The 16,602-nt window shown below is 35.2% G+C and overlaps 1 protein-coding gene and 1 non-coding gene across 3 annotated transcripts; both read right to left on the bottom strand.

Annotated features, from left to right (window-relative positions):
- Nucleotides 1–754: 754 nt before the first annotated feature.
- LOC129800615 (activin receptor type-1) lies at nt 755–9,817 on the bottom strand. 2 transcript variants are annotated; one of them, XM_055845137.1, is made up of 6 exons: nt 9,719–9,817; nt 9,138–9,243; nt 8,820–8,855; nt 4,291–5,430; nt 3,970–4,195; nt 755–1,173 (listed from the first exon to the last, which is right to left on the bottom strand). In XM_055845137.1, the coding sequence occupies exons 1-6, from the start codon at nt 9,777–9,779 to the stop codon at nt 1,024–1,026; spliced, it is 1,719 nt and encodes a 572-aa protein (XP_055701112.1). In that variant the 5' UTR covers nt 9,780–9,817; the 3' UTR covers nt 755–1,023. The 2 variants fall into 2 exon arrangements, with proteins under 2 accessions (XP_055701112.1, XP_055701111.1); XM_055845136.1 differs by lacking the exon at nt 8,820–8,855.
- On the bottom strand, nt 5,561–5,631 carry Trnag-gcc (transfer RNA glycine (anticodon GCC)). Its single transcript has one exon. It is a non-coding gene; the product is annotated as a tRNA-Gly (tRNA).
- Nucleotides 9,818–16,602: the final 6,785 nt, after the last annotated feature.

Below are 16,602 nucleotides of genomic sequence, written 5' to 3' on the forward strand. Positions count from 1 at the left end.
CTTTTTCCATATAAACAACAAGATTTTACAAGATTTTATACAAGCGACTTCTTCCAGAGTTTATACTTATTATAAGTCAAACTTTTGTTTTCTTTGTGCCTTACTATTATTAATAATAATAACCCATCTATGAAGAAAATATTACTTCTCTACAGAAATAATATTCAATTAGTTTTTAAACAAATTCCCAACTGAAAATGAGTTATGGACTATATTATCCAATTTAAATTTTCTCTATTTACATGTAACTTTTCTGCAGTCAATCATTTTGAACGTGAAATAGTAAAGATATCTTTATCTTTTGATAAATTATTCTTCACTTATTTCGAAAATTTATGTTTTTTTTTCTATTGTTATCTTCTTCAATATAGCTCATTCTCATATCTATGCTATAAAATATAACAAAAACCACAGCAAAATTTCAGTCATACTTTGGGTATAAAGGTGATTTGTTTTCCCTCGATTTGTGTAATAAATTTTATAACAGTAGGTTATGCAATTTATTTTGTAAGTTAAATTATTAGAAAAAAAAGATTAAATATGATAATAAGTTGTTCTATGGCTAAAAGGAAATAAAAATAATTTAATAAAAGGAGAATTAACGCAAGAAGACAATACTTTTTCATGCATAGCATTTTGGATGGTGTGAAAATGTCGAGGAAAAGTTATCTCCATTCGGAGTTTTCTCCGGAAAACCCTCTGAAATTTTGCATCTAAAATCCATCACTAGTAAAACGTGAAACTCTCAACACTGTTTTCCTATTTAGGTTAGATCCTTAACAATCTCACCTTACTTTTTTATTTGATTTTTATCGTTTTTTTTTCTTTTGTTTAATCTATTTTCTAACACTTTTCACATTCGTTTGTTACTTTGAAATATGTTTATACTAAAATATATAAGATAGGTTTATCTATCTTGTTGGGTGTTGTTGGGGTAATATCCCTAAAACTTTTATTCTCTCATTAAGATGTAGCAGTCCCTTAACTTGTAGATATTTCTTAAAAACTTCTTTAAGATTACCTTTAAACTTCATCTTCATTTTGGTGGAGTTTAACGCTAGCATCATTTGAGGCCAATTTCTGAATTGTCTTCTTCACCCTTAAGGCGGGTAAACGCACATTAGCATTCTGATGCCAACATTCTCGCATTAATTTGCACATTCCTGCCAGAAGCTGAAAGTATAAGATCAGGGTTTAAATTTAGTTTCTGCTGTATTAATCACAATTTTCTGAAGTCTATTCTAGGCTTTTAAGATAAATAGATTGACAAATAAATTTAATCATCAACCTTGATATAGAAGTACAATTTCGTTGTGGTAAGAAACTATTTAATTTCCATTGTCCACTGCCATCTTAGCATTTGTGGTCAACCTTCTTACGTTAATTTTAACACTTGGATGGACCCTAGTGGCAGCCGCTGCCAATTTAGTTTTCAATATTATTTTTTTATAGTGAAGAATATATCATTTCGCCTGGAGGCCGGATTGAATGTGCAGAATTTATCGGGCTATTTTTTCGTTATAAAAGTTTTAATAAAAATTAAATATTAATGTAAATATATTGTAAAAACAAAAAACTGCACTCTTATCGACCAAGTGGCAGTTGCTGCCATATGCATTTTATATGAGGGTTTGACGTTCTGCAGATGTTATTTTCTTGATTATTTATGTTTAAAAGCCCTAAAAGAACAGTTTGAAAGTGTTTTTGCTAATTATTGAGAAGAATTATGGAGGGAAGTGACATGCCTTTAAATGCGTCAAAATCAGAATGCTTCAATTTTTCTCTTATTTCCCAAAGCTAAAATTCCATTTTGTTAAGTGAAGTTAATAGAAAATAGTTAATAGTACTAACTATTGTTCATAAAGTAGAATTTTTCCTTTGAAAAATAAGAGAAAATTTAAAAATTCAAAGGCTGTCGTATTAAAAGGCAGACCACATTCCCCTACTCCATGATTCTGATAAAGATGAAAACATCGAATGGTTAGAAATCTTTAGATACAGTACCCAAGGAGATAAAATTTTTGATTCAGACACCAGAAAAGAACTGACTGAGGCTCCGAATGTTAAAATATATGTAAAAATATTAAAATATTATGTAAAATCCAGCAGCGACCAAGTGGCAGCGGCTGCCACTTGGTCCATGCGTGACACTTTTAGTTAGGGTTCTACGAAGTGTTAAATTGAAATAAAGTATTTTCCTACTAATTTTGGAGGCGACATATGTGCAGACAGCTTACTGAAAATCTCAGCAGATCTTCAGAAGTTGTGTCTGCCTTTAATCGCAGGAGACAGCGTACAAAAAGTCTGACGACATGTCAGGAGATTCCTAGAACAATTTCGGGGACCCCTTTCGTATAAAAATCATCAGATAATGAGCTGATCGGGGATCTCGGTGGTGCAATAGGCAAGACCGTTGGCTCTTGGGCGGATCGATCCCCGGCTTGACTCACAGTATTGTGAGTTCGAGTCCCGCCCGGTGCAAAGATCTGAATGTCTAGAAAAAGATATTTTCACTGTTGTTCACGCATGAACATGGATTAATAGTTTTTAAGATGAAATGTAACTTAAGAATTTACCGTAAATATTTCTCCATAAGTACACGGATAAGATTACTCGCGATTGTCTTTGGTATAGGTCAGTATATCTATACAATATTGTCATAGATATACCGCCTCATAAAATAATTTTTCCCATTTTTTCCCATGCACCTTTTCAGTGCAATTAATTGATATAAAAACCCAAATTATTTTCAATAAATGTCTTATTTTCGAGCATTTTCCATCCGAAGACTTCTAAAGGGAGCCAAGCATAGAAGCCCAATATTGGGTGATGCTGTAGGAGGAAATTGTGAGAAAAGTCCTTGAGTGAAGCCAACAGTCTATTCTTTATTGTGTCAAGGAGCCCTAAGTAGGGAAATTTATCGACACCAGGAAGCGATTATCAAGGAGAGAAAGCAATAAACTAAGAAGAAGACAACAAGAGTGAGTAAAAAGAGTAAGAGAATTTTCCTCCCGGAATAATCTTAGTGAGGAGATTTTGCGCTCCTAAGATCATTCTTTTCCCCCCAATTTAAGTCGAGTGGTAAACCCGCACCTTAAATTGAGTCCTGCTCACGGGAGCACCCTTCCCAATACAACCCCCTAATTAGCTCTGCCACTGAACAACTGTGATATAACGTAATAAAAATGCACCGCCTCTGTCCAAAAACTCCGGGAACATGGAAGAAGCATCTACACTACAAGGAAGGCGTTCCTGGGCGATCTACGATCAGTAGATTCTTCCAACACGGGATATACGACAATAATAGCTGACTGTCGGGATATAGTCTGCCGACGAGCCGATGAAATCTGCCGACTTCTTTATCTGCCGAGTAGATAATTACCAAGACTGAAGGAAGTTAGTGCGTAGGGTCCGGTTTCTTAAAGGGACGTTGCAGCGACCTAAGTACGCAAGATGTTAAGATATAATCAGCCGGAAGAGGAAAGTTACCGCTCTTATACGAAGGAGTGAAGGGAGGTAGCAGCTCCCTTGTGAAAAGTCACTGAGAAATGTCTAATAATAGGGCTAGGCAAAGGTCAGACTGGTCAAACTATGTAAGGAATGAATTAAAAATAACTCCCAGAATACGAGCACACCGAACTACCGGTACGACCTGCCCATAAATTGTGAGTAGAACAGGAGTTCCTAATAATGATCTCCAGGGTCTCCTGGAAATAATCAAGGCCTGTGACTTGATTAGATTTCACTTTGGACCACATTGTACTGATACACATATTTATATTATAAAATAAGAATAATTGGGGCGATCGTAGAAATAAAAGTAGGATCGCCCCTCCAAAAGTTGGTTGTTCTGGCTTGGCGCTCGCCAAGAGCGCATGTAAATTAAAAAGTAATAAAGTGGATTTGTTACAACATGTGCTGAAACTGTAAGGTATTTTAGCTAAAAACAGGTACAGTATTTAAACTTACGGGATCTGATGTCCATCTATTTGAGAGGGAGGGTCGATAGTTGTCGCCACAAACGACCTTCTTCATGTCCTCAAAACTCGGATCGGCAGGAACAACATCGTAGAATGGCACTTTGTAGTCTTCGGCAATGCCACATGACAAAGTTCGACGACAAACTTCCCAGAAGATTAGGCCCAGAGCATAAATGTCCACTCGTCGAATTGCCTCGAAGCACCCCATATTAATGCTGAAAGGTATTCCATTGTCAGAGATTAGGATCAGGGAAAGAAGAAAGTTTTGAAGGGTTCGAAGGTCATTTAAATGCAATCAGGGTATAATTACCTCTCATCAAGAACTTCTGGAGCCATGTATCGTCTGGTTCCGACTTTGGGATTATTTCCCAGGTCAATTTGTCCAGTGGCTTGGACATGTGTAACAGCCAGACCAAAATCAGCAATAACACATGATCCATTGAGGCGAATGAGGATATTTTTGGACTTGAGATCACGATGAGCAATGGCTGGTTTGCCCTGTTTCCCAAAGATTTCTGTATGTAGGTGTACTAGTCCATTGGCAATGGACAAACAGATCACCACCATTTCGTGGTGAGTCAGAGGTGATCGATTGAGATGATCAAATAGTGATCCGAGGGGATAATAGTGAGTGAGAAGGAGGAGTTGAGTGCAAGAATTTCGGGATGTCATGTCAGAACCAATGTAACCAAGGATGTTTTCATGCCTTAGGAGAACTGTGCTGTAGATTTCTGTTTCACGCTTCCATGATTCCTCATCGCGACTGTAGAAGAGTTTGACTGCAACATTCTCACCGTGCCAGATTCCTCGCCAAACTTCTCCATATCGTCCACGGCCTATGATTTCCACGAGTGATACTTGTTTCGCCAGAGTCCGCTGAATGAGCAAGGGAAGACCACTCCCGGACCCTGAAGTTACTGAATGTTCCAAGTATTCTCTAAGTGTACTGTCACCGGCCGTTGTGGCCCGTAGAATATCATCACTAGCATAGTAAGTCTCTGGATCGGCTTTATTTCTAGACACGAGGAGTCTCTTATGACGGCTCTGACGCAGCCAGAAATAAATTCCTGTCCCTGCTACAAGAAGTAGAGCAACGACAGCAATTGTCCCGATGGCCCATTTGAGACCATCCGGTGTTACCGGATCCATGCGGATCACTTGATTGATGGGTGAGAGTTCCGGGAAGCTGCCATTGTTGCAATAATCTCCGGTACAACATTCAATGTTGTATTGCCCGGACGAGTGTCTCTTAGAGTGGCCACCTTTTATGTTAGGATTGCAGAGGACAGGCAATTGATCATGAGAGGTGGTACATCCCCGGGACATCCTCTCCACCCCGTAACTGTCACGAACACGAGATTTCCAGCACTGAATGGCATTCTGGCACAAATGAGTGTGAGTCGTGATGTTGTTGGAGCAATCAGGAGGCTCACACGAGTAGCACTTGTATCTGTTTTTAAGATACCCCATATCAACAAATAATTACTTTTATCGTCCAATATAATCGCGAAATTATACTAATTACTTTTATTTTGAGATATTCAAAAAAAATCAATTGAAAAAAAATGTAAAAAGATCTGTGCATCGGCCGGGAATCGAACCCGGGCCGCCCGCGTGGCAGGCGAGCATTCTACCACTGAACCACCGATGCATGATGATTTAGCAGCAGATGTTCAACTTGCTTTACATGGCATTTCACGATAACATACTTTCATCATTTTTTACATATTAAACATTTATAACATCTTTATAAATAATGAATCGTAATTTGTGTACTGAAATATTAAACCCAATGCGATGTTCAGCTCTTTTGTAGCTGATACATAAAATTTAGATAAATGTTATGTAAATACGGAGGAATAAGTATGTCAATTTCGAGATAAAGGGAGTTTAAATATTTAACTTAAATATTTAGTTTGGAAATTAGATATCTTCAATTTTTGAGTTGGTTGATTGTAATAATCTAAGTGAGCCTTATCAAACTCATTTAACAATTCAAGGCGATTAGAGGAGTGTTGGAGCATTCAGGGGACCCCCATAAGTCGGCCTCCGCATCATTAGCATGCCCCCCATTTTCCCCTACGTACTTTGTATTTCGTCCTTATACGAAAATACCGTTGAATCACTCCTAATAACGAGTTTTCAAGATTAAAGATTTAACTCTTTCGTCTCTTTTGGGACTGTAGTATCCAAAGAAGCATATGAATATTCTATGAAAAACAATGTTTTTTAATTATTCAGAACTGATAAAAATCCGATTCTTGTGGATGATTACAAACTATAAGGATGTCCAAATGTAAGATATTTTTTGTAGGAACTCAATTAATTCCTGAGCTTAGATATTTTTGATTAAAAATTCTGAAATTGGCTTGCAGTATATGCTGCTGTCCGGAAAGGGTTAAAAAGCTCTAGAGAGTATTTCTCAACCGAATGGTGTCATGTTTAGATCGTTGGAAAGGCCTTGGAATTCCTGACAAGCCTGGACCAAGTTTATTCAGTTACGCACCAGGAATAAACCGGTAACTTTAAGTATGGTATAGCTAACCTTTATAGGAAACCTCGGAAACGTTGAATTCGGATTACAATCACTGAAGGTATTCGATTGTAATTTAGGTTTAGGGCGAACCCAAGGATAATTTCACGAAAAAATTAAAATTCGTATTCCATCTATGACATCTTTTTACATTGAAAGTTCAGCTGTGTATCGTCAGTTAAATCAGCATTTGTCGTAACTTCCTTTTAACAACTTTTCAGGAGACGAAATTTTCAGCTAAGCATTATTTTTCTGAAAAATGAGCCCCCGATGCGATACTTCTGAGTCAAAATAATAAAAGTGGCACTAAAAAACTGTAAGTTAACTCGAGAAAATCTTTATAAAATAATTTAAAAGCAGAGATATTGAGATATATGTTAGAAGAAACGCAATAAGATTTTATAGTAACTTCCATCGCTTATGAAGCCGTAATTTCCAATGTATATGGATTTCTTGGAAGTTACGACAATTTTCAAAAATGCAATATATCAGTTTTAACCCTTTAACGACGAGACAGATTTTGCGGACCGAAAATCAGCAATAAATATGAAGCTGATAAACAAAATCAGTAAAAAGTCTTACATCTAGCCTTAGAAAATCCAACAGAGTCTGAAGAATAGTTACGGCAAATGCTGATTATTGAAAATTTTGTATGGAAATTTGTCGTAACTTCCCCAAAAATGGAAGTTACGACAAATTCTGATAAATTTTTATTAATTAGGGGCATTTACGATAATTTTCGTTTAAAATAATTTTTAATGGGCCTATAAAAGTTTCTTTTTCTCAAGTGCGTTTAATAAACAAAATTACGCTGATTCTAAATATGTATATCCCAAAATCGCAAAAAAGAAGTTACAACAAATGCTGATTTAACTGACGATATAAATTTTTGTGACGTTCAAAAGAAGAAGAAGAGTATGAAAGATTGGTAAATCATACAGTAGACTCTCACTTAATCGTCTCTTTTTCAATCGGGCGAAAATTTTTGTTGACAATTTTCACGTTTAATTATGAAGCTACAGTAGAGTCTCTCAAATTCGAACGATTGGGGGGTATTTTTGACATTTCTCACCTCCCAAATTCGAACGATATTTTTAAAACTAACTGAATTTATGTGAAATTAGATTGCCTTTTGAATCAAATTCCCGTAATTTCTCACAAGTTTTAGTGATAACATACTTCCTTTTCATTTTATTCGCACATAATGTGTGTAAATATTCAGGAAACAGCACGTAAATATGATTTTTAATCATCCACAACACGAATTTTTTAACATAACCCTACAATTGACGTTTTAAATCCAACCGGCGTTCGAATTTGAGAGATCCAGATTTGAGAGACTCTACTGTAATACGCTCAAATTCGCTGTAGTTCTTCCTATTTTATCGTGATTCTTTTTGAGCGCTTTTTGTGGAACTTACAAAGGCTTTGACGCCCAAATCTATCGATAAACCGGATGACATTTTGCCCCAAATGTCCAATTGAGAGAGAATCTACTGTAAATGTTTGAAAAATAAAGTGTGAATTTTGATTTCATGTAATTTCTAAAATCTAAAAAACGTTCCGGAATCATTAACCTTGAAATTTAACTTGCAATTGAATTTAAATGCATTTCGAATTACAAAAGGCCAGAGTTGAAAACACTCTGAATAAAAAAAAAAACATTTTTGTAACATGTTCTTGTAGAATTCTCTAAGTAAAGCGTTTTAGAACCAAAATACTTATAACTAATCAAGGGATAATCCATTCCCATTTTTTTGACAAGGGTTTCTGGTTTCTTGAGTTTTACGTTGCAAAGAGTATGTTTCTCGAATTTCGCGATATAATTTTTGGATTTCTCAGGTTTCGCGATGCAATTCGTAGGTTTCTCGAGTTTTACGATGCATTTCGTGGGTTTCTCGGGTCTCGCGATGCAATTCGTGAGTTTCTCGGATTTCACGATGCAGTTTTTTGGATTTCTCGTGTTTCGCGAAGGAATTCGTGAGTTTCTCGGGAATCACGATGCAATTCTTGGGTTTTTCGGGTTTCAGGATGCAATTGGCGGGTTTCTCGGGTTTCGCGATGCAATTCGTGGGTTTCTTAAGTTTCATGAAGCAAAGTGGTTTAAGGTTTCTACAGGAATTTCAATACAAAATTCTTTTTATAAGCCTTTTAAAGGGCATTAAAAGAACTTGTCAAAGTATTGGTTCTATTGGCAGGTATTTTGCTTCTGATTGCTAAGGCGTATCACTGGTTTTCATTTTTTTTCTTAATAAATTTTTTTTGAATATCTCAATTATTAAATCTAAATTTTAATCTTATACTACCTTCTCTTCATTCGTCTCTTGGACTTTCTGTGTCTCCTAATGTTATTATTAGCAAATATTTAATAGGCAGCAAGCAATAGAAGAATAATACGGTTAATAGGAATGGGATTTAGAGAGTTTCATGCTTCACAAGATCTGAGGACAAGTCTAGAAATAGCTTATTACAATTAATAAATTTGATTTTGCCATTAAGGCGTTTAATATTCTCGCACTTATTATATCCTCAGATTTGTGAGAGGCATCAAACTATTTCTAAAGCGGAATTATTACGAATAGGTGTTATAAAGTGTTTTTAAAAGTGTTTATGTCAAACTTTACCTAGGATGACTCTGAATGGAATTTTGTATTGGAAGATCTCTCGTATGATGTGTCTCCAAATCCATATTCTCTTCATTTTCATCCAGAAGACGTCCATTTATTTCACCTGTATTTAATTAAAAAAAAAAATTACAAAAACGTTTTATACTCAGAGAATGCGAGACAATAAAAAAAGAATATCAATGTCTGAGAGATTTCCTGTCTCCCCCAGAATTCTTATACAATCTTCCCAGAAGATTATCTGTTGCTTATGAAAGGCTATATATATATGTGTGTATATATATAAATGTACTTATAAGAGATATCGCGTCTATCGCAGACGAATGAAAATTAAGTTTACTTTGCAATTGCTATCTTGCAAATAAATCAAAATATTTATCTTATCTATTTGTGATTTTACAATTCAATTCCCCTTTCATAGTCAGGGTATGCGCGTAAAAAGAACCTCCACAGTTCCATTTTGACCAAGCGATTTTTTCTCAACACTTTTTTCACACTTTTAATACACATTTTGCATCAATTAATATATCAATTTGTTTGGGATGGTATAAATGTTGTTTTCCACACAAAATTCACCCTACCTCGACATGAATTCAGCAATAAAACTGATATTAAACATTTTATAAACACTTCTCCAGCCATTTTGTTCCTTGTCAATTGTCAAACTCAACTACAACCAATCTTTTACGGCGTCAAAGGTATTCCTTGTCTTAGAAACAGATGGCGAGATATTCTTTTATTGATTTGTGTGCCTGAGCTACTACAAACTTTTGGAGACTTTTAGTGTAAAAGTCTCCATTAAATACGTTTATATGCTCAATAGATAATTCTTTTTAGAAAAAAAAACAATTGATCTTGAAAAGTTTAATCTATTGATATAAATTGAATATTCTTCTCGGTTGTAGAACTGAAAGTGGGATCGTGATATTAAGGGGGTTTCTTGAATTATGAGACCAAAAATTAGCTAATTTTGGAGATTTTTTTGGAAGAAAAAGAAACAATCTTCTTATATTTGAAATCAATTACTTACCATAGATGCGGGTGACTGTCCCTCTTCTGTTCATCAACTGTTCTTTAATTCTAATGCTTGAAAACGATCTTTACCGATTACACAAGGTAGATCGGATTGGTAAAGATCATCCTTAAGTGCTAGAATTAAAGAAAAGCTTACGAACAGGAGGGAGGCAAAATCACCCACTTGGCCGATTCGTCACAACATCTTTTACAAGGCGTCTTGTATATGTGGAAATTTAAAAATGGATCGGTGGGTCTCGAGAAATCTCCCCTACTGGTTCGTTCCCAAGATAAATTTTCTAGAAGGAAAGATGGCTTCTGTTCTTCTCTGTATTAGAAAACCATGAGTACTTGAATTTCTACTGCACTTTATGCTATCCCTAAATATACAGTACAGTCTTCCAAATTCGAACGCTCGAGGAATATTTTTGACATTTCTCACCTCCCAAATTCTAACGATATATATTCAAAACTAACGGAATTTATGTGAATGAATTTATCCCAGGACCACTAGGAATTTTTCTGGCGTTAAAGTTCTTCAGATTGCATTTAGTGAGCTTCACTTCACTTGATTCCACGGGCATGGGACTGACAACCTCAACCCGTACAAGAAAAAATAATAATGCATGTCTAGAAATTCCCTTGCGGGAAGACTTTGTTCCTCCATGGAATGTTGTGCGAGGAATATTATTATTATTAATAATACATGGGTCTGAAAGTTTATGGATTTACACATAGGTGGCGCCACTTACAAAATCATGAATGTATCTCAAATCAGCCATCTCTGTGTCAACATTTGACAGTAATCGGGCTATTTTGGTTCTAAAATGTCTCTAAAAATCGGGAAGATTACTTCTGAACGACAGGAATAAGTCTTTGTTCGTTTCAATTGGCCTGTAAATATATTGAAAAAGAAGTCGTAAAAATGAAATGAAAAAAAAAGATGAAAATAAAAATGAAAAAGAAGCCTTGGAAAAGTCGTAAAAATGAGAAGTGAGAAAATACGCTTCAAAGTATTATTCTTAAATAGTTTATTCATGAATTTATGCAGTAAAAATAAGATAAATGTGCCTAATTGCGGCATAGTTGCATGGAAACGCCAAAGTTAGGTGTGATTCCTTCTTATCACACCTATTGTAATCCTCGGATTTTCTCAAAGTGCTCAGATCGAGCTGAAATTCACAGGATATATGTTTTGAACATCCCTGATGCCGAAAATCATAAGCCACCACTTTCGGGTCCGGCCGGCCGCCCGGCCGTCCGTAGTACGCAATATCTCTGGTTTGTAAAGAGATATTTTCATTTTTTTTTTTTTAAAATCGGTTCTAAACCGGTTAAAAATCACGTTTTGTAGTTTATCTTGAAATCTAAGCATGAGATTTTGAATTTTTTATGTTTATATTGTAGTCCAGAAAATTTAGACTAATTCAAAAAAATTAAGACATTCGTCGAACGGTTCTCGAGATATTTCGGCGTCGGAAGACATGCGTCGAAGCGGCGTCGGACAAGCTTTTCCCACATATAAAGCATTCTCTCACTCTCCCTTTCTCTCCCTCTCTCTACATAGTAAGCCTATATTCGAAGATTTGTAAGATGGCGACATATACAATTCGCGATCCTCAATATTTTTCGCTGATCTTCGCGGGTCGCGAATTTTTTCGCGGATTTTAGCGGGGCGCGATTTTTTTCGCGGATTCTCACGGGTCGCTGACAGAGGTGCTAAACAGACGTAAAGTTTGAGGCCTCTAACTATCATAGTTTCCGAGATAATCGACTTTAAAGATTTTCAGACACTTTTATGCATTTCTCATCCAATTTTCCTTATTAATAACGATATTATGTTACATACAGTTTAAGAATTATTAAACGAAATTTGCATTATTTATTTATAAATATCGTTCGAGTTTGCCACAGTCCAAATTTGCAATGAAGGAATCGCACCTCTATAAGCTGATCTAGGCTTATCACTGGTTTCAAGTTGGAAATGTACGATTTTTAATACAAATTGAATTTTTTGTTAGTTTTTTTTTAAAGAGTGTTGCTTGGAATCTTGTAAACAGTTTAGCGTCCTTATTTTCTCAAAAATCATTCTTAATACATTTTAAAATGAATAAAAATATTGACATAGCTTTGGTGGCCTATTTCGGCCACCTTCATTCTCATAGCTCCTTGTCCTTCCGAAATTCGAATGTCGCAGCAACATTTTTTTTGTTATTTTGTGCATTGTATAATCTCTGGTGTATGTAAAAACTGAAAATTTATGAAGAACAGGAAAGGTGGCCGAAATTGCAAGCTGGCCGAAATTTAGTACACTTATTCTATCTATTTTGGGCAAGAAACAAACGAGCAGTAAAATATGCGATTGTGGTCAGTAAGAAATGTAAATCTTTACAAAAATGGACCTTATTTATATATTTAACATTTAAAATTGTTGCAGATAGAATAAAAAGCCCTTTATATTCCTTTTGCTAAAATTTGAACGATAATATCACTTTTCAATTATTTTTTTACTCCTCATTTACACAATGCGTCTCTATTTTTGACCTTGTAATTCAGGAAACTCCCTTAACTCAAGCAAATATTGCGAAAGTGCTTTTAGTAAGTTACGAGATTTGGCATTTCTTAAACATCTTGGGACGTTTTACTACCGTTTTTGCCAATTTTTCTAAGTTTATAGAGCATTAACTCATCTACAAAACACATAATGAGCCAAACTCAAGTTAAAATGATTACAATTGTGGCATATAAACGTAGTCAAGTCTCCAAAATTTTAGTATTCTGTGACAAAAGGAAGTACACTATTTTGACTGCTTTTTTTCCGGGGAAATATAAATATTTTGTGATTTCGTTGTGGAGTGATAATGATGTAAAGATCTCTGTGGATCTTACGAGAATAGTATAAAAGTGATTGAAAGGAAAATTTAGCAAAGGACATGGATTGCAATGGAGTGAAGGGGAGTGATTTCATTTTGCCACCATTCTGCGTGAAACAAGAGGGTCAATTTGCTCCAATAAGTCCACCGGATTTTATGTTTGTTGACCACTTCCTGGGATTGGATCCTGCAAATATGAGCATGAAGCTAATGTCACTGAGTCATGGAAAGCAGGAGAATCACAGTGGAGGACGAGGGAGTGAGGCAACAGCTGGAGCAGGAGAGGCCACACCGGGTGGAACGCAGGTTAAAAAGGAACCTCTGGAGGAGGGCGGAAAGGTCTACCAATGTCCAGTATGCATGAGGGTCTTCACCAATTCTTACCATCTCAAGAGGCATCATCTTATTCATACCGGCGAAAAACCGTATATGTGCTCAACGTGCCAGATGAAATTCAATCGCAATGAACATCTCAAGAGGCACATTCTAACGCACACAAATTCCCGGCCATTCCTCTGTCCAAGTCCGGCGTGCCAAAAAACATTCACGCGCAACGAATACCTCAAGCGCCATAAGATGATCCACAGTGGTGAACGACCGTACCAGTGCTTATTCTGCAGCCATCGTTTCAGTCGCAATGATCATCTGAAAAAGCATCTGGCCAGGATTCACAAAGTATCACAGGCACCAGCGCCCCTTCTGCCACATCATCTGCCATCGACACGGCCACTGTCTCTAGTCACTACGCCACCATGAAGTGTGGCCAGCCGGAGGAATTCCTCCAGCAGAAAACCATCTCAAACTCCAGAAGAATTTAAGAAAGAATTTGACGTAAAATGATCATGATTGTGAAGAAAAAATAAGAAAATGTTTGCATAGTTACTTGGCTGGAATAGATGGATCTAATATTTGATGAGGTAATCCCCTGTGAGATCCCATTTAAATGAAATTTCTGTAATTTTATTAGAAAATATTTATCAAGTCATAAATGTGATAAATATAAGAAAAAATATCATTGGTTACGCATAATGGTTTGTTTTGTGAATATTGCTCACGAAACTTTCTAAAAAAAGTAATCTTTACAAAATAAAATGATTTTATAGAGTTTGGGAAATTGTACCTAATTTCGGACAGCTCGCAATTTCGGCCACTTCTGTACTTTGAAAAAAATCCAGAAAGGGAAGGAACTATGAGAATCAAAGTGGCCAAAATATTACCCAAAGCTATGATTATATTTTTATTAATTTTAAAATGTATTAAGAATGATTTTAGAAAAAATAAAGATGATAAACTGCCTACAAGGTTCCAAGCAACACTCCTTCAGAAGAAGTAATAAAAAGATTCAATTTGTATTAGAAATATAACATTTCAAACTTGATAATTGGGTACTTGCATGCAACTATGTCGAAATTTAGCGCACTTATCCTATTAGTCTGCTTCCCACAAACAAATCTTTGCAAAATAAAATGATTTTATGTCAAGGGAATTGTACCTAACTTCGGTCAGCTTGCAATTTCGGACACTTCTATTGTTCCTCAATTTTCGATGAATTTTCAAATGTCAAAAATGTCGCATCAACGAACGAGATGATGAGAAAAAGACTTTGGAAGAATTCCGGAAGGGCAAGGAACTTTGAGAATCATGATGGCCGAAATAATACCCAAGGCTATGTCTATATTTTTATTGATTTTGAAATGTATTAAGAACACTGAGAGAAATCCGAAAAAGTTAAAATAACATTCCGGAAATGTTAATTTTACCCTGCAGTATTGATCCGAAATCAGTGTAGAGTAGACTCTCTCAAATTCAGGCATTTGGGACCGAAATGTCACCCGAATTAGAGAGAAATTCGGGCATCACATTGTTTGAAATGCAACGATCTTTTGTTTACCTGCCTACTCATATTAAGTTCGCATACTCATATTAATTTTAAATTTCATGAAAGCCCCTTAATAATCCAAAATCCCATCACAACTGAGACAAAATATGGCAAATTTGAGCATATTTGCTTAATTCGATATTCATAATCGAACTTGAAAAACGTCAACAAATATTTTTCAAATTTAACTACTGCCCAAATTAAAAAGTAGCCCGATGTTAAAGAAGCCGAATTAGTGAGATTCTACTGTAAATATTACCCATTTTAGGTGTATTAGGGATTAAAGTTACCCTTTTTCATGTTAATTTTTCCCTAGAAAAGGTGTAAAATTAACATTAAAAAATGTTGATATATTTTTACACCTAAAAAGTGTTAAACTTCTGAGAAAAAAATGTTAATCGCACCCTCTTTTTTTCTCAGTGAATGATTTTAGACAAAATAAAGATGATAAACTGTACAAGGTTCCAAATAGCACTCCTTATAAAAAGTATCAAAAATCAAAAATATTCAATTTGTATTAAAAATATTACATTTCAAATTTAAGACTTTGGCACTTAAATGCAACTATGTCGAAATTTGATACAGTTACGCTATTTGTAAATACATCGAATTGCATTTGCAGATTTCATTTACTCTCACTGAAATCTCAAAAACATGTTTGCAAAAAAAACTTCCAACATGCGACTTACTTCATTGCGGGTATGAGTTTGTCATACGAAGTATAGCGGTTAATGTAAATTTTGGTATAGCACGTCGCTCACTCCAGAGAGAGCACCTTGCAGCATAACCTAGGCAGGATTTGCGTAAAAGCAAGTCTGCACCTATGTATTTCAGTTTAAATAAAAAATGGGTATTGATTTGTTTGCTATATCGGACACCAATTTTCTCAAAGTCCTTGGCCGTTCCAGAACTCTTCCAATGATTCTCATACGTCATTTCGTTCGTAAAGAGTTCGCTGTTTTGTTTCTTAAGCATTGTACAAACCTCTTAAAATTGAACAAAAAAAATTAAAGTTATGGAATTTTGATAAACAAAAGGAGTGTCCGATATTACGCGCTGACCCAAAATGAACGAAGTATTTGTGCAAGTTGCCTGGATTACTCTTCTACGTAAGTTTGATAACGTTTACAAAACAAAAACTATTGTGTGTACGCCATTACGCCCTAATTTAATTTGAAATTGAAGTGCATAAATTTGGGCGTGAATTGAGCTTTGAGCATAATGTAAATTATTTTGTGCAATATAATTTTGTGGTATACAAAATATTCCAATAATTGAATATTAAGCTCATCAAATATTTAATCCACGTGGAAAATAAAAGGTATGGTTCATTCTGGACCACAAAAAACTATCAATTTGCTTTTATGAAAAGAAAAAATAATATAAAATTTTGTTTAAAAATCCATTTACAACTTTCCTTCAATTTTTATTTTTGCAAAAAAACTTTTGAGGATAAAAAAATGCTTTAATTTCAGTCTAAAATAAAAGTGAAGAGCAAGTTTTCTGATTATATTAATAACTGTTATAAGAAGGATCATGCTATCGAAATCTTGGAATTATTCAATATTTGCTCTTATATAAAAAAGTACAGTGTATTCTGAACTATGTATCACATTTAGTCAGAAGTGGGATCGCTTGAAAGAAATAAATACATTGCTTTCCCAAATGTAAACTTTTCAACGATTTGGAGTAAATTTCA

This window comes from Phlebotomus papatasi, chromosome 2 (genome assembly GCF_024763615.1).
Source record: "Phlebotomus papatasi isolate M1 chromosome 2, Ppap_2.1, whole genome shotgun sequence".
Taxonomy (NCBI): Eukaryota; Metazoa; Arthropoda; class Insecta; order Diptera; family Psychodidae; genus Phlebotomus; species Phlebotomus papatasi.